At 39.6% G+C, this 18457-nt stretch overlaps 1 protein-coding gene across 3 annotated transcripts in view; it reads right to left on the reverse strand.

The window, feature by feature from the left end:
- LOC110219743 (putative small intestine urate exporter) overlaps positions 1-18457 on the reverse strand; it is a 107823-nt gene that overhangs the window by 45022 nt on the left and 44344 nt on the right. For all 3 annotated transcript variants that reach the window (XM_021003359.2, XM_021003356.2, XM_021003360.2), the window contains exons 11-12: positions 17797-17887; positions 3570-3699 (exon numbers count right to left, since the gene is read on the reverse strand). In XM_021003359.2, coding sequence (XP_020859018.1) covers positions 3570-3699; positions 17797-17887 — 221 coding nt within the window. The remainder of the gene's footprint in view (positions 1-3569; positions 3700-17796; positions 17888-18457) is intronic.

Here is an 18457-nt window from a genome sequence, read left to right on the forward strand (position 1 = left end):
CTTGGAGGACACTCATGGTTAGTGGTCATGACTTGGATGAAGATCCAGTAAAGGACACTGAGAAGGAGTGGTCAGACACGTAGGAGGAGAACAGGGAGACATCACTGTCACAAAAACCTAGAGAGAAGAGAATATCAAGGAGAAGACTATTGCCTTTGTCACAGGATGTGGAGGGGTCCAAAAGGATGAAGATTGTGAAAAGGCCATTAGAGTTGGAAATTAAGGACATCATTGGTAACTCTGGAAAGAACAATGTTAGTTGAATGATGAGGCTTGAAGACATTGTCCAGATAGTTGAGAGTGAGAGGAAAGGAGTTCAGCTATAAAAGGAAGGAGAGATAAAATGACTTAACAGGGATAGGTGGATCTTTTTTTTTTTTTTTGAGGATTAGAGAGGCAAGATAAGTAAAGAGAAGGAAAGTGATTTCTAGGCAATGGGAAAGCACCTAGTAGATTGGGAGATATTAAAGATAAGTGAGAGGATGGGGAAGATAGAAAGGGCAATCTGGTAGAGAAGAAGGGATGGAAGGAAATTGCTTTTGCATTTACAGGGTCTTACTTTGAAAAGGAGTAGGATGACCTTTTCAAGTGAAAGAGGGATAGAGGGGGAAATAGAGGGGAATATATCTGAGTGATATGAGAGGAAGAGGAGGGGAGAATGAGTTCTGAGCAAGTGGTCCCAATTTTTTCACTTAAATATGAGACAAGCTTCCCAGCTGAGGATGAGGTAAAGGAGAGCTAGAAGAGGGCTGAGGAGGGATGAAAAGGTTTGGAAAGCCGACGGTGGTTAGTTGGCTAATAAACTGATCATTCCTTTTTCAAATAGGCACCAAGCACTTACTATTAGAGGATGCTCAATAACATTACATTGTGACTACACACTGTCACCAGAGCTGGAGAATTTGGAGGAATGAGCGGTTTGTTATACTAATACAGAGCGGATGACCATGAGGTAGCTGGTCAAGGTTTTCAATGTTAAAAGATAAAGCCTTTATTCTTTCATCAAAAGATGTTGATAGAAGGTGTAAGCACACACATCAACAGCACAGTTCATACATTCTTCCTGAATTATTCTCTCTCTCCACAAAGTTTTGAGTTTACAGGGCCACATTAAATCTTGGGATAGGGGCTTCTCACAAATGAACATTTTGTATGGATCTGTGATTTCCTTTTGGGCTTATTGAATTGAATGTGTCCTTCCTTACACACTATTTCAAGTAAGAGCTAGATTTCAGAGTGTCCTTCCTTCTGTTCTTTCTGGAAACTGTAGGACTAATCCTAAGCAGACAGAAGTGCCTATATGATGATTCCTAATAACTTGGAGATGAATGAAAAACAACACTGAGCTTGGGTTGTTAATGAACTTCATCATTAATTAACCTTGTCACTAATTTACTTCATCAATCAGATCAATTTCTGTCACTCCATTCCTCTGAGCACATAATACGTGCTCAACACTAGATGGAGCATTGGGGTTGATAGAATAAAGAACTCTTTCTTCATTTGCCTGTCAAGCCCCTGCTTTTATAAGTGCTGAGGAGGGGTTGAAGAAGATATGAAAGAAGTAAGATACCTTCCTGACACTTATTAGCTGTGTGGACCTGGACAAATCACTGAACTCCTCTTTGCCTTATTTCTTCATCTGTAAAATGGGGATAATTATAGCACCTCAGATTGTCGGCAAGTTTATTGTAAGCATCAAATAAGAAAATACTTGTAAAGTGTTTAGCACAGTGCCTAGCTCATACTAGGCATGATATAAATGTTAGCTATAATTTTGTTGCTGATGAAGAAGAAGAAGAAGAAGGTGATGATGATGATGATGATGTCAGTAACCAAGTTGGTGTTCGGCAAATGTGACTCTTGATCAGATAAAGGGGAAAGGATTGAGTGTTGATATTGAAGCAGAGGTAAATTGATTCACCAAGAGGTGGATATAGGGAAGGGAGAACAGTATGGCCAATGTAAGGGCAATGTCCTGGGAAAGAACTAGGGCTGGAAGTGTTTGAAGTTATGGTGGGGAAAATTAGGGTTACAGGTCATAAGACATCAGGAGAGATAGCATGACCAATAACAGTGCTGAGATAATGGAATTTTGGAATTCCTGAACCACAGAAATAAAACTTGGGGATGATCTAAGAAATTCCCAAAGTACTTTCTTTGTACCTCTCTTCAAACACTTACAGTATGCCATAAATTGTGTTTTTATAAGGGAATGAATAAATGCATGAAAAAAGCATTTATGAAGCTCTTGCTGTGCCAGGCTTTGTACTGGGGCTAAATACACAAGAACAAGACAGTCCCTGCTTTGAAGGAACTTATATTCAAATGTGGAAAGACAAGGTATAGAAAGAGCCAGAGAGGAGTGTTTTGCAGCAAGAAGTCAAGAGAGAATGATTATTGGAGTGAGGGGAAGGTTGATTGATGTGTATTTCCCAGAAATGGTAGCATCCATTTAATTTCTGTTCTACAGGTAGAGCGGATATGCTCGTGAGAAGGGGATGGGAGTATATCCACCACCAAAAGGTATGAAGATGGCCATGAACCTGAGACTGCGCCAGGCTAGGACCTTGCCAATCAGAATCCAGAACCACAGGGGTGGGACCTTCAGTTCTGGATTGAAGCAGATCCTGGAAAGGATAGAGATATCTGGGAAGTGGTTTGATGGACTATGTTTTGTTTTATCTATTACTATTTCTATTTATCTATATCTATCCATTACTATACCTATTTACCATACTTTGTCTCATCTGTTATGGTAATTTGTTATCTATCTTAGTTTTTCTTCCTACTTTACTCCTGTCATCCTTTCATTTATTTCACCACCAAGACCTGAGACCACGGCTGAGAGAACGTAATCTTGAGTGTTCCCTCTGCTACCTTTCTAACCCACTGGCCTTCTAGTTCAGGAAACCATAGTCAAATTCTGTCATTATTTCTGTGAAGTGTGTGTCAATCTACACTCATGAATTTATGTAAATACCCCCTTTAAATTTGACAGTTAGGTGGCATAGTGGATAGAATGCTGAACTTGGAAGACCTGAGTTCCACTCTTGCCTCAGACAACTATGTGAGTCCTTGGCAAGTCACTTAACCCCTTCAGCCCTTCATCTATAAGATGGGGATAATAAATTTGCAAGGTTGTGAGGATTAAATGAGATAATACTTACAGCATTATATAAGTACTAGCTATTGTGACAATCATTTCCAAACCAAAATACCCTTTTGACCAGCATTCCTCTTATTGTGTTGTCTTGGTCTAATAATACATAAGTTCCTTGAGGACAAGGACTGTCTTTGACATTGTATGTGTATCCCTAGCACTCAGCTCACTTCTTGGTACATAGTAAACACTCAATAAATATGATTTCATTCATTCATTGCTGAATTGTAAAATTCCATGAGAACAAGAAATGTTTCTTATCCCTCTCTGCATCTTCCATAGTTCCTAGCAGAGTTTTTTGCATCCAGGACATAACCAATAAATTTGTTGAAATGAATTGGGCTGAATTCAAGAGCTCTTCAGGCAGTCATGCTTGAGTGGGGAGGATGGCACTTTATGACCTTACTTTTCACTTTTGGGTGCTGCTGCTTTCTTCCATCCTCTTCCTGCGGATTGGTGTTCTCCCTCACATAGGAGCTGGCATTGTCCAAAGAATCCATCACGCTGCTCTTTTCCCAGGGGTTGACTTTCACCTCCTGAAAGAACAATGTCCACAGCCATCTGCAGTTCTGAAATAAAACTTTCTCATGACTCAGGCATCTGGGTACTTTTGTCTCAATCATCCTCATTGTCCACCATCACAAAAGCCCACATGCTGGCCTTTTAAAATTCATATTTTTGACAGTTAAGATGCATTTTGATAATCGTGTAAATTATAATCAACTCTGTGATGTTTGTTGTCCTCTACATGTTTAAATATGTATGAATATCATTCCAGAGGCTGTTATATCTTGGGCATGTTTTTTGAACTGTCATAAGTTGCCATTTGTAAATGTGCAAATGGTCAGTTAGTCAACAATCATTAACTAAATGCTTATTTATTGTGTTCCAGGCACTGGACATGCAAAGAAAGGCCAGTCCCCAAAGAAACAAATAAACAAGTCAACCCAAAATAGTCCCAGCTTTCAAGGAATTCACAATCTCATGGGAAAGACAGTAGTGTATATGTTGAGTATATACAGGATTAATGGACATAACAGAGCACTAGAATTAAGAGGGGTTAGGAAAGGCTTCATGGGGAAGCTGATTTTACTTGGGATTGAAGGAAGCCAGGAAAGCCTGTGCACTGAGGTAAGAAAGGATAGCATTACAGACATAGGGGATGGCCAGAACAAATACCTGGAGTTGGAATACAGAGAGTTGTGCTCAAGGGACAGCAAGGGGCCCATATGACCCCTGATACTTTGGGCATTGCCCTGTGGCCCAGGAAGCTTTTCCTCTGTGCAGGTAATTAATCAAGAAAGAAACTAGCAATTACACTTTTGACATAAGATAAACAAGTTGTAAATATAGTTGTGCATAAACATTAGGTATCATTAGCATAAATGGTATATCACAGTAAATTGGAGTGTGAATGAAAAGAAACACAAAGTAAAAGTAGCTGCCTTCCTCACTAACATTGAACTATTGTCAGTTGAAATCTCACTGTATCAAGTTATTTATTTGTTTGTTGCTTATCTATTTATTCATCTATTTATTTATGTAACAATTTATTTGATTCACTTATCTATCTATCTATCTACTTATTTCTTTATTGATACATTCATTCATTTATTTATTTATTTATGGATTCAGTTATAAATATTTATTTAGTTATTTACTAATGTATTTATTTATTTATTTTTTTATTTGTTTATTTTAGGGAATTGGAGTTAAGTGACTTGCCCAGGGTCACAGAGCTAGTACCTGTCAAGTGTTTGGCCTGAGGCTACCCCATCAATGTATTTATTTAAATTTAAATGTATTTAGAATGGCAGAACAGTAGAGTGGGAAAGGGCATTGGATCTGGAGTGAGAGGACCTTGGCCTGGCTCTGTATTGGCTGTGTGACCTTAGAGGTGTCACTACTCTTCTGTAGTCCTCATCTTCCTTCTGGGTAAAATGAAAGGATTGAACCAGATTATCCTGTGGCACTTCCAGGGTTAAAACCTATGGCCCCAGGCAATCAAGAGACAAGTAGAATTCCCTGACATTGAACCTGACTGACAGCCAGCAGCTCTAAGAGCCTTGGGCAGTTTTGCATCCTAAGTACTTGTAGGAGGTTCCCTTCAACTTTGGATTTCTCTTTGTCATGCCTTGCTCTGATCAGGCTAGTTTTTGTTATTCATTTGTTTCAGTTGAGTTTGACTTTCCATGACCCCATTTGGGGTTTTCTTAGCAAACATAATGGAGTGGTTTTCTATTTTCTTGTTCAACTCATTTTGCAGGTGAGGAAACCGAGGCAAAGAGGGTGAAGTGACGTGTCCAGGGTCACACAGCAAGTAAGTGTCTGAATTTGGACTGAAGAAGGTGAGTGGTCCCGGCTTGGAGCCTGACACTACCTACTGCAATGCCTAGATGTTCCAGGTAATGACAGAGAGAGTTTCATTTTTGGACTTTGGTTTGTGACTCTCAGATGGCATTTCTCGGCGGTTTTCCTCTTATTTTTGGTATCATGGGTCTCTGCATTACATAACGGCCAGACGGTGCTGGTTCTTCAGTTCTTTCAAGGCTATTGTTCCTCTTCTAATCTCAGTTGTCCATTTTCTGATTCCCTTTCCAGCTAGTGCAGTAGAATTTTAAAATCACTACCTGTGTTATTTCTATTGTTAAAATAGCAAGGTTTCCATATTCAACACTTCATTGGTTTCCCTTGTGGGTCCTTTAAGAGATGCCCAGATCACCACCAGGTTCTACCTTATACTAATGATTCCAGCAACTTTTAATAAAAAGACAGGGAAACTAATATTTTACCTTAAAACAGAGAATCGTGACCTTTAAAACAGAGTACAGAAAGTTCCTGAACAATGATAGGGACTAGAACTTCCCAGGGCTTCCATGAGAGGGATTCCTTTGTTAGGTATTACAAATTTTGCACCATCATTTCCGGTACAAAAGTCATTCACTTTTCAGCAGACCAAATAGACATAAAATAAGCTTTGAGCAGCTCTGCTACCTCTTTGTTGTCATTTCTTACCCCATCGTGCAGGTACAGGGTTTTCATGTTCTTTGGGCCTCCTTTTTCTCCTAACATAGGTACCCACTCCCCTTTTGTTATCCAGATCCCCTCACCAGCCTCAGCTCATCACCCCAGTGGTCAGTTGCTCCTGGCCAGTGGAAGTCAGATCAGGTGTAGACTCTCTTTTGGGTGTTGCTTCTTCTACCTTTTAAAAGATTCAGGAATCTAAAATTTAAGTTAATTAGAGACAGCTGTTGTCACAGTAGATCGAGCACTAGGCGTGGAGTCAGGAAGATCACAGTTCAAATTTGGTCTCACACATTTACCAGCTGTGTGACTCTGGGCAAGTCACTTAGCCCTCTTTGCCTCAGTTAACCTCAGTCATTTAACCTCAAGTCACTGAACCTCAGGTTCCTCATGTATAAAATGATCTGGAGAAGGAAATGGCAAACCACTCCAGTATCTTTGCCAAGAAAATCCCAAATTGGGTCATGGAGAGTCAGACGCAACTGAAAACACATGAACAGCTACAAAATGAGAATAATAATAGCACCTAACTTGAAGGGTTATTATGAGGAGGAAATGAGATAATATTTGTAAAGCGCTCTTAGAGCAGTGCCTGGCATTTTTAAATGTTTACTTCCCTCTCTCCCTCCCTATATTGCCCTTTGGCACACAATTAATAAGTATCTGAGCCAGGATTTGAACCAAGATCCCTGGGTTCACATAAGATTATATTTTGTAAAGTTCTTGGAGACCTTGAAGTGCTATGTAGAAGTTAGTTTATCATCATCATCATCATCATTATTATCAATTTTATTAAGTATTCAACTTCATGCACATTCATTGTCCGCATACCATACTTTGGCTGTCTGGTATCCTACAGCCCCACCAAACTGTTTCTTCCAAATCTCTCTTGGCAATCAAAAAGACATTTTTTCAGGGGTCATTTAGGTGTCTAAAGAATTCATCCCGGGAGACCCTGGCGTTTTGAAAGTAGAACTTAATAGCCAAAAGTGACCTTCAAGTCTTATGATGTGTTCTGGAGGTGTTTCTAAGCCAGTGGTCACTGTGGTTTATAAACCACTGACCTCCACTAGAATAATCATTCACTTCTTCTCCTATTTTACCTCTTTACCTACTTTTGAGGGGGTAAAATGTAAGGAATCAGTGTCACAGCTGCATAATATTCCCCTCTCACCTTTGGATAAAGTTCTTTACCAGAGAGGCTCAGTAAATTAGGTATTGCTTAGATAAAGAGGATGGGGGAAGGTCCCCTTAGTCCAAAATGGACATTTTAATCAGAAAATATTAAGGACAAACCTGAGGAAGAACCAAATGCTCCTTCTCTCCTCAACGAGATTTTCTCAGCATCATACAGGATTTAGGTGGAAAACAACTTTCATCAGGTAACACCTTCAGTTTCATTAGAGATACTTTGACTTTACCTCTTCCAGATTAAAGTTTATTTTATTTTGCAGTTTAATTTTTAACTGCCTTTTATTTTCTCAAGAGGCAGCTTGATGGTTAACTGGATACAGAAGATGATTGGAGTTAAGACAAGTGCTGTCAAAGGCCTCCCTCTTTTTTTTTCACAGAGATGAATAGCGAAAGCATTTATGAAGTGCTTTAAGTGCTTACAATATGGTACACACTGTGCTAAACTGTGGGGCTACAAATACAAGTAAGGTGTGTGTGTGTGTGTGTGTGTGTGTGTGTGTGTGTGTGTGTGTGTGTAAAATCCTTGTTTCTGGTTCAGATGAGAGGGAGGTTCATGGGTCACCCATATAAGTTCAACACTCCTGTCTTTTAATATATTTTTCATTTCACGCAGCCTATTACGTGAGATAGTAAGTTTACTCTTCCTCTTCCTTTCTTCCCAAAGACATTCTTTCCCTTTTCTCTCTTCTAAGACCATCAACATAGAACAAAATCACCCAGACTTTCTGTCTCATTTAACTCCTTCTATAACTCTCGAGTATATTCGGATGCTGGAAGAAAATTTTTTTGTCAACTTTAATAGGATATAAACACTTCATCATTGTGTGTCTCCTTCTAACGTTCAGAGTTATTTACCTTTATGGTTATCTCTTGATGTCTTTTTACATATTAATAATTTTAAATTATCTAAAATTTAATTTTTTGATTTTTTATTCATCAGCAATGCTTTAAAGCCAACTACATTATTAAAGGCCAATTTTTCCTCCACAGGAAATTTACGCTGTTTCACATAATAAGTTATTGGTTGCAAGCTTTTATCCATTGCATTTGGAATTTCGTATTCCAAGATATCTCTGAAAGCTGGCATGTCTTATATTATATTAACTATGGTTCCTTGCTACCTGAACTCTTTCTTTCTGGCTATTTGAAATATCTTTTTTTTCATCTAGAAGTTTAGGATTTTGCCTATGGTATTGCTGGAAGTTTTCATTTCTTTTTTCTCAGGAGGTGGCCAATGGATTATTTCTTTTTGCCCTTTGCCCTCTGGTTTTAATTGATCTGAACAGGTTTCATTTATCAATTCTGGAAACAGGTTTGAACAGAATTTTTGCCAGTGATTTTCAGGTAGTCCAGTGATCTTGAGTCTTGTTTTCCAGGTCAGTTTTGTTTGGTGGAGAAGACTAGTAGAGAGATGTTAATATTGGCAATGATTTTTTTTCTTTTCTTTTTTTTGATTTTAGGTAATTGGGGTTCAGTTACTTTCCCAGGGTCACACAGCTAGTAAGTGTCAAGTGTTTGGTCTGAGGCTTGGTTTGAACTCAGGTCCTCCAGAGTTTAGGACCAGTGCTCTATCCACTGCACCACCTAGCTGCCCCATTGGCAATAATTTTCAAGTATATTGTGGATTATTCAGAAGATTACAAGTAGATTGGTTTGTGTGTGTGTGTGTGTGTGTGTGTGTGTGTGTGTGTGTGTGTGTGTCTACTGAGAATTAAACAGATTTTTGTTTGCTTGTTGTATTGAAATTACAGATGAGAATGTCAATCCTATGGAATAGCACCTCAGTATGATATGAATGATACAGAAGCAGAGTCAACAATTGTTGGCAACTGATTAGTTCTGGGAATTGATGGAAAAGTATTGAAGTTTTGCCCCATTGTCAGTATATTGTAAGAGTCCAACACTATTAATCACTTTAACTTAATCACTTTAAACAATTACCATGGGTGGCAACATCTCAGAACTCTGCTTTTCACAGATAAAGGCATCTTAAGACATCTTCGCTATATTAGATTTATGTAAAATTATTATTACTGTTATCTATTATATTTCTGGGCAACTAGGTGGCACAGTGGATAGAGCACAAGGTCTGGAGTCAGAATGACTTGAGTTCAAATCCAGCCTCAGTCATTAGCTGTGTGACCCGGAGCAAGTCATTTAACTCTGCTTCAATTTACTCATCTGTAAAATGAGCTGGAGAAGAAAATGGAAAGCCATTCTAGTATCTGCCAAGAAAACCCCAAATGGGTCACAAAGAGTTGAATATGACTTAGCCACCACCACCATAGCAGAATGTGAATTGTGTAAACGGGTTGGGTTGATTCCTTGAGTGACTCCTTACTGATCACATTTAGAGACCATTTACTGCTAAGTGGGAGGTAAGACCAATAAACCCCCAAGCTGACATTCATCCATTCTGTACTATTTTCTTCAGGACTTTGCCTCATCAGTCATTCTTACTATCTAATCATCACCTTTTTAAAAATTATTATTCATTGACTGCTTTGCCACCTTTTAAAGTCCTTCCTTCTCCCCCATTCTTCACTTTATCTTAATATCCCCTCAAGCTGTCATTCTATGTGTCTTTCTTTGCAAAATCCCAGGGAAAGTTATTTATACTCACTGTATCTATTTCTTCTTTTCCTACTCTCTTCTCCACTCCTTTAAATCTGATTCCTAATGCTACCACTGAACTGAAGGTGCCCTCTCTAAAGTTATCAACATTTTCTTTTTACTTATATGGGTCACCTACAATTTTTTCTCACAGTTTCAAAAACTTAGAAGAGGCAGATTAGAGCAACAACACTAGAAAGTGAATACAAAGTATATCAGCCTACTTAAGGAGTTTTGATGAGAACTGAATTCCTCCTTTTAAAAGCTTGAAATGGGAAGTCATTTTCATTAATCATAAATCTGGAAGAAGCACAAGATGCATTGAATTCATTACTGTCTCTAATGGTTAGAGTTCAGGAGCAGCTGCCCAGGTAGTGCATTGTAGGAAGAATCTCGAGAGTCATATTTAGGGCTTAATATTGTATGTGAATAGGATTATAGGGACTGCAAAACTCCATATGAGTGAACAGTGTTTAAGGGAATCCCAAAAGGCAAATAGAACCTTGGGCTCCATTAGAGAAACAACATTTCCAGGAATAATCAATAATAATAATGATGATGATAATCAGCATTTATTTAGCACTTTAAGGTTTTAATGTTTCTTGTTGTCTTATGGAGTCATTGACTTCTATTTGTTTCCTTTTAATTTTCAGGGTGTTTGTTGCTTGGGCAAAGTTTTGCACCTCCTATATCAAGCTGTTACTTCCCTTTGCAATTCTTTCTTCCATAGCTTTCATTTCTTCCCCATTTTCTCCTCTAACATGCTTATGTCATTGGCAAGAATATTTTAAATTTTTTTTTCTTTTTGGTAAGGCAAATGTGGTTAAGTGACTCTCCCAGAGTCACACAGCCAGTCAGTTTCAAGTGTCTGAGGCCAGATTTGAACTTAGGTCCTCTTAACTCCAAGGCCAGAGCTCTATCTACTGTGCCACCTAGCTGCCTCATGAAAGAAGTCTGGATTCTAAGACTTTTTTTGTGAGGCAATTGGGGTTAAGTGACTTGGCCAGGGTCACACACCACAGGTAGTGTCAATTGTCATATGCTGGATTTGAAGTCAGGTCCTCCTGACTCCAAGGCCAGTGCTTTACCTAATGTGCCACCTAGCTGCCCTCAATGCTTAAAAAATAAAACAAACATTTATGTCTTTCAGAAGTTCTAGCTGAATTTATGCACATGCTGTATTTTTATTCTCTTCTTTTCTTTGAACAATAAATTTATTTTTAGTTTTCAACATTCATTTACATAAGATTTTGATTTTTAAATTTACTCCCCTTCTCTCTCTTCCCCCTTCCCCAAGACAGAGTGTAATCTGGTATAGACTCTATTCAAGCAGTATTTTTCACAGAACCTTTTGCTTGTAGATGTTTTGATATCATTCTTTTCATTTGCATCTTGACCATTCTTGTCACCATAAACACTTTATATGGTGGAATTCTTTTTTGTTTGTTGGCTCATTCTTCCAGCCTACTTCTTTTCTTTTTCTTTTTTTTTTTAATTTTAATTTTAATTTTTGTTTTTATTTTTTTAATACAACTTTATTTATTTTTAGCTTTCAACATTCTGTCCCACAAATTTTTGAATTCCCAATTTTCATCCCATCTCACCCCTCCTCCCACCCCAAGATGGCATGCATTCTGAATATCCCTTCCCCTAGTCTGTCCTGTCTTCTATCTCTCTCCCCTTCTCTTATCCCCTTCCCCTTCTATTTTCCTGTAGGGCAGGATAGACTTCTGTACCCCATTTCCTGTATTTCTTATTTCCCAGTATCATGTGAAAACATTTTTTGAAACACATGTTTTTAAAACTTTAGGTTTCAAATTTTCTCTCTTCCTCCCTCCCCACCCACCCTCATTGAGAAAGCAAGCAACTCAATATAGGTTGTACATGTACAGTTATGCAAAACACGTCCATAGTAGACATGTTGTGAAAAACTAACTCTACTTCCCTTAATCCTATCTTGCCCTTTCCATCTATTCTATTCTTTCTTTTGACCCTGTCCCTCCTCAAAAGTATTTACTTCTGATTACTCCCTTTCCCAATCTGCTCTCCTCTCTATCATCCCCCTGCTCTCTTGTCCCCTTCTCCCCCTATTTTCCTGTAGGGTAAGACAGATTTCCATACCCAATTGAATGTGTATGTTATTCCCTCCTTAAGCCAAATCCTATAAGAGTAAGATTCACTCATGCTCTCTCACCTTCCCCCGTTTCCCCTCCACTGTAAGAGACTTTTTTTTGTGAGATAGTTTACCCCATTCTACCTCTCCCTTTCTTCTCCGACTATAATCCTCTCTCATCCCTTAATTTTATTCTCCAGATATGACCCCTTAATCTTCAACTCACCCTGTGTCTTCTATCTATCTCTTTATCTACATATGCATACATATAATTTTTTTCCCTCAAATTACTCTAATACTGACAAAGGTCTCATGAGTTATAAATATCATCTTTCCATGCAGGAATGTAAACAGCTCAATTTTAATAAGTCTTTCATGATTTCTCTTTCCTGTTTACCTCTTCATGTTCCACTTGAGTCCTGTATTTGAAAGTCAAATTTTCTATTCAGCTCTGGTCTTTTCATAATGAATGCTTGAAAGTCCCCTATTTCACTGAATGACCATTTTTTCCCCTGAAGGATTATACTCAGTTTTTCTGGGTAGGTGATTCTTGGTTGTAATCCTACCTCCTTTGCCCTCTGGAATATCATATTCCATGCCCTGCGGTCCTTTAATGTAGAAGCTGCTAAATCTTGTGTTTCTGTTTCCACAGTACTTGAATTGTTTCTTTTCTGACAGCTTGTAATATTTTTTCCTTGACCTGGGAACTCTGGAATCAATATTCCTAGGAGTTTTCCTTTGGGGATCTCTTTCAGGAGGAGATCGGTTGATTCTTTCAATTTCTATTTTGCCCTCTGGTTCTAATATATCAAGGCAGTTTTCCTTGATAATTTCTTGAAAGATGATGTCTAGGCTCTTTCTTTGATCATGGCTTTCTGATTGTCCAATAATTTTTAAATTCTCTCTCTTGGATCTGTTTTCCAGGTCAATTGTTTTTCCAATGAGATATTTCACATTGTCTTCTATTTTTTCATTCTTTTGGATTTGGTCTACTGTGTCTTGATTTCTGATGAAGTCACTATCTTCCAATTGTGTTCTATTCTAATTTTTAAGGAAGTATTTTCTTCAGTAATCTTTTGGACTTCCTTTTCAATTTGGCCAATTTTTCTTTTTAGGGCATTTTCCTCCTCATTGGCTTTTTGGACTTCTTTTGCCAGTTGGGTTAGGATATTTTTTAAGGTGTTATTTTCTTCAGTATTTTTTTGGGTCTCCTTTAGCAGGCTGTTAACTCATTTTTAATGATTTTCTTGCATCACTCTCAGTTTTTCCTGTACTTCTCTTACTTGCTTCTCAAAATCCCTTTTGAGCTCTTCCAAGGCCTGGGACTGATTCGTATTTTTCTTGCAGGCTTTGGATGTCGAGCTTTGACTTTGTTGTCTTCTTCTGGTTGTATATTTTGATCTTATTTTTCACCAAAGTAAGATAATATAGTCTGACTCTTTTTGCACTGCTTGCTCATGATCCCAGCCAATTACTTGAGTTTTAAACTCTTTGTTAAGGTAAGAGTCTGCTTCCAATGTGGCAAAGGTATTGTCCCAAGCTTCAGGGGTTTGTGTAGCCGTTTTCAGAGATACTTGTAGCGACCTCTAAATTTTCAGTTCTTCCAAGGTGGTATGATAAGGGGCAAGGTGTTTACTTTTTCCCTGGACTGTCACCACAAGTATTCCTTTCTGTCCTGTAACTGTGAGGAAGGGTGCCTCTCCACAGTCACTCCAAGGTCTACCATGCCAGCGTTCCTCCTCACCCAGCACTGTGGCCCAGAACAGTGACCCAGATCCAAATAGGGGCAAAGTAAGAGATTCCTGCCTCAGCACTGGCAAAGAGATCCCTGCAGTTCCTCTCTGATCAGCCACTGGATTCCCCCTCGGTCTGTTGGTGGAAGATCGGGAAGCAGCTGCCCTCCGGCCTACTTCTGACTTCAGACTTCATATTATTGGTAGTCTCTGTAAGGAGTGTCTGGCTGGCTCTCTTGCTGCTTTCTTCGGGGTCATGTGCTGTATTTTTCTAGGATCTCAGGGATAGCTCAGGCTGGGGACAGCAAGCTTTCAGCACTTCCATATTGGTCTGATTCAGTGCAAAGCCAGATTTCTACCCCTCTGCTCTGAGGTCTGCAAGCTTCTGACCTAGGTTCAGGTCTGAGAAAGAGGAGACTGGTGCTGGACTCAGCTACTGTTAGCTACCTGGGAAGCTCTGCTGGTTCAGAAGGACAGAATTGCAGGTTTCCCTTTGGTCTGGAATGGCCTGGTTAATCTTCTGCATTCTTCAGACTACACTGGAATTGGGAACTGATAATCTGTTCTGCTCCTGGTGTCTGAGACACACTGCTTTTGCTTGCTTCTGAACTTGCTTCCTTCTTAGTATACCCCTAGGGCTGGAGACTACTTGGCGTTTGTTGGTTGAGGCAGGTCCTCTCCTAGTCTACTGGGCATCTGTTGCTGGGAATTAGGTAGTGGGCAACAAAGCTGCCACTTTTCATCTGTCCTAGCATTTTGGTGCTTTAGTATATGTCTGGGGATACCTTGTATTGGTCTAGGACCTCTTCTTGCCCCAGTTCTTCACTTTGCTCTGGGTGCTGGCATATGATCCAGAAAGGTGCTGGTCCTGACTTCATGTCTGGTGTCCACAGACCTGCTCATCCCCCTGTGCTAAGCTGGGCTGGAAAAATTATGTACTGTCACTTTTTCTTGGATTTCCCCATCAGTATGATGTCTCATGTGTTTTCTAGATCTGTTTGAGAGTGGGGGAGAAAGCTCCTCTTTACACTGTTTTCTGCTCCTCTGCCAACCGGATTCCTCGGGTATTCCTATTCATGGAACGGTTGCACTAGATGATCACCAGGGTCCCTTGTACAATATTTTGTAATTTGGTGATACATGTTTGTTCATATTGTTGGGACATCAGGCCATAGTAAAACGTGTATAGAATCATCAGAGCATCCTCTGCTTAGGTTGACCACATCTCTAAAGAACAGGGCTAGATCCAGAACCAAGACTCATAGCTAAGGAGCCAGCAGGTCAGGGAAGAAAAGATTAAAACCAATGAACAAGCGTGGATTAAGTGTCTGCTCTGTGGGAGGCACTAGACCACATGCTGAGGAAACGAAGACAGGAGTGAAACACTGCCTGCCCTCATGGAACTTACACCCTAATGAGTGAGATGCCATGTACTCATGATTATATACAGAATGTGTACTGTTTAGAGTAAATTCAATAAAGATCAACTGAGGAACAGGCAGGCTATGCAGCACAGTGGATAGAGTACTGGGCCTGACATCAGGAAGACTCATCTTCCTGAGTGCAAATCTGGCTTCAGGCACTTAGTAGCTGCATGACCCTGGGCAAGTCACCTAGTCTTGTTTGCCACATTTTCCTCATATGTAAAGTAAGCTGGAGAAGGAAAGGACAATCCACTCCAGTAACTTTGCCAAAGAAGCTCCAAAGACAGTCACAAAGAGTCTGACATGACTGAAATAGCTGAACTGAAAACTGAGTGCAGACTTTGAGCAGAATCAATTTATTAACAATGATGTCTATAACTGTTAACAAAGTGGGTCAGCCTGGCAACCTTAGCAAGGCCAGTGACCCCAGTGAGAAGGAAGAGATCTTTTTTTTATTGAAACACAGGAGAAGAGGGGTCAGGTTAGTTGGGGAAGATTATGATTGGCTATACAAAGAAAAGTGCTTTGGCCCTCTCTGACAATTATGGAATGTTAATTGTTTTATGGGACTCACCTGCCTTTTGTAATCTTTGCTAGGGCATCAGTACCACTGGCCTCAATGTCGTATTGGAGGATATCTAACCACCTCTAACTGCAGGCAAGCATGAAATCACTTTTGGGGATGGCAGCAGGTTAAGGGGTTGGAAGATATAGACAAGAAGCAGATGTTCCAGGAGGTAATGGTCAGAGTGATAACAACATTCCCTTTTAATTATACCTTTAAATTGACTCAGAGAGAAAACTGTATTCCTGAGCTTAACTCAAGGATGGAGAAATGTGGCTGGAGCAATTATACAAAATGGGGCAGTAATATAAAAGAGGGTCAGTTACAGAATAGAATTAATTATGAAATGGCGCAAAATAATTTTGATTTCCTCAATACAAAATGAATATTTTATTGGTATGTTTTGGGAGAGTGTCCCCTAGCAGCTAGGGTGGGGACCAGTAAAAATTCATGGCACTTGAGCTGAATCTTGAAGAAAATGTAAGATTCCAAGAGGCAGAGGAGTAGAGAGAATATATTCCAGGTATGGATGCCAGTGAGTGCGCAGTCATGGAGACTGGAGATGAAAATATTATATGTTCAGAAAAATGAGAAGGCAATGCAGCAGGTCCAGAATGCGACATGTGAGGAAAGACATAAAATATAAGGAGATCACAAAGGTAGGAAGGGCCTATGCTGTGAAGTGCTTTAAATTCCAAATACAGTAGTTTGTATTTTATTCTAGAGGCAATTGGGAGATAGTGGAATTTGTTGAATAGAGGGGAGTGACATGATCTGTCTTGTGCTTTGGGAAAATAATTTTGTCAGCTGTGTGGAGGATGCATGAGAATGGTGAAGAGATGAGGCAGGGAGATGCAAAATGTCATTCCAATAGATTAAGCAAGAGGTGATGAGGGCCTGAAGTAGGTTGGTGACTAAGTGAGTGGAGAAGAGGAGACACACATAAGAGATGTTGTGGATATTAAAAAGACAAGCTTGACATTGGTATATATTGCCTGAGAGTTGAGAAGTCAAGGATGATCTTAAAAATCCTTAAGGATGTTTTTGGTAGAACTAATTTTCATTTCATTTCCCTGGCCCCTCAGAAGCGGTGAGTCTCTGCTCTTTGGCCCAATCCTGGATATCTGTCTGGCCAAATATGAGGTAGAAAATCATTCCTAATAGATTAATGCCAGATGATAGAAAGAAAACATTCTTCCAGCCTGTCGCATTGTCCTGTAGGTGCAAAAATTGTCAGTTCAAGATTTAATGTTGGTCCAAAAAAAGGTTCTACCTTCCTAAATCTTCTCAGAAAACACATGAAATTATTCATGTCAGGGAGGGCCTTCTATGAGATTATCATTTTTGGTTTTAATTAAAGTGCCCTTCATTGAGCTAGTGTCAATTAAATGAAGCTTCAAAACATGATGAAGCAAAGGGTTCGGGAAGCACTGAGATGCAGTGGACAGAGTCTTGGATTTGGGGTGAGGAAATGTCATATACATGCTGACTGTGACACTCATCTTGTAGCCATGGAGCACCTGTTTGGTCAAAGCCTCCATTTCCTTGTCTATAACAATATAGAGATAACAACCTTGCACAACTTGCTTCATAGGCTGGTTGTGAGGAGAGTGATTTGTAAACTTTAATCCTCCATTGGAGAAGCAGTAGTGAAGCACTGGTTTGGGTTCAAGTCTCTCTTCAGCCTCATACTAAGGTTTGGGACCCTGGTGAAATCACTTAGGTCCTCAGTGACTCAGGTAACTCTGAGACTCTAGCTGCAGAGCCAGGGAATGTCCTCTCAGGGAGTTGCCTAAGTCCATGACATTACAGGTTGATACATATTCACACACATCATTGTACAAAGATGAATTGTTCTTATTGAGGAATTTTAATGTGAACTTTTAGGATTCCTGGAAATAGACTGCAGCCCCTCCTATTGCTTCAGGTGAGTATGTTCAAATCATTTTTGAGCATAGATGCTTTACCTGGTTGATGAAGTATCCAGTAATGAAGGGAGAAACGATCCCTGAAATCGACATGGCAGTAGTTCCCAGTGATATGATAAAGCTAGCATATCTGTAGGAAGATAGATTTTTCAGTAAAACAGAGCACTGATTCTCTCTCTCTCTTTCTCTTAATTTTGCTCTTTCAGTCTTTCTCTCTCTCTCTCTCTCTCTCTCTCTCTCTCTCTCTTTTTCTCTCTCAATCTCTCTCTCGCTCCGTCTCTCTCTTCCTTCTTTCCTTCCTTTCATATGCTATGTATTTCTCACTCCTAGGGAACAGTGTATCAGAGTTGGAAAGGACCTTACAAGTGCCACTTGAGCAGTAGTGCACTGACTTTACCTGGGAGACCTTAGACAACCCTCCTGTGCCCAGGTTTCCTTATCTGTGAAATGAGGGGTTAAATGAAGTGGACTTTGTGGTCCCTTCCAGTTCCTGATATAGAATTCTATTAAAATCCCTGACAAATTGTTATCCAGGCTTCCTTAGAAGCCATCTATGAAGGAAAATGAGTTCCCAATGGAGGAGCTTTTGTCCACTGTTGAGTAGCTCTAATCTCACACATTTTTTTCACTGGATCAAGTCAAATCAGCTTCTTGGCAACTTCTCTCCATTTTTTTCTCCTCCTTTCCCTTCTCCATTGCT

This window comes from Phascolarctos cinereus, unplaced genomic scaffold, assembly GCF_003287225.1.
Source record: "Phascolarctos cinereus isolate Bilbo 61053 unplaced genomic scaffold, phaCin_HiC Scaffold_726;HRSCAF=1367, whole genome shotgun sequence".
NCBI lineage: Eukaryota > Metazoa > Chordata > Mammalia > Diprotodontia > Phascolarctidae > Phascolarctos > Phascolarctos cinereus.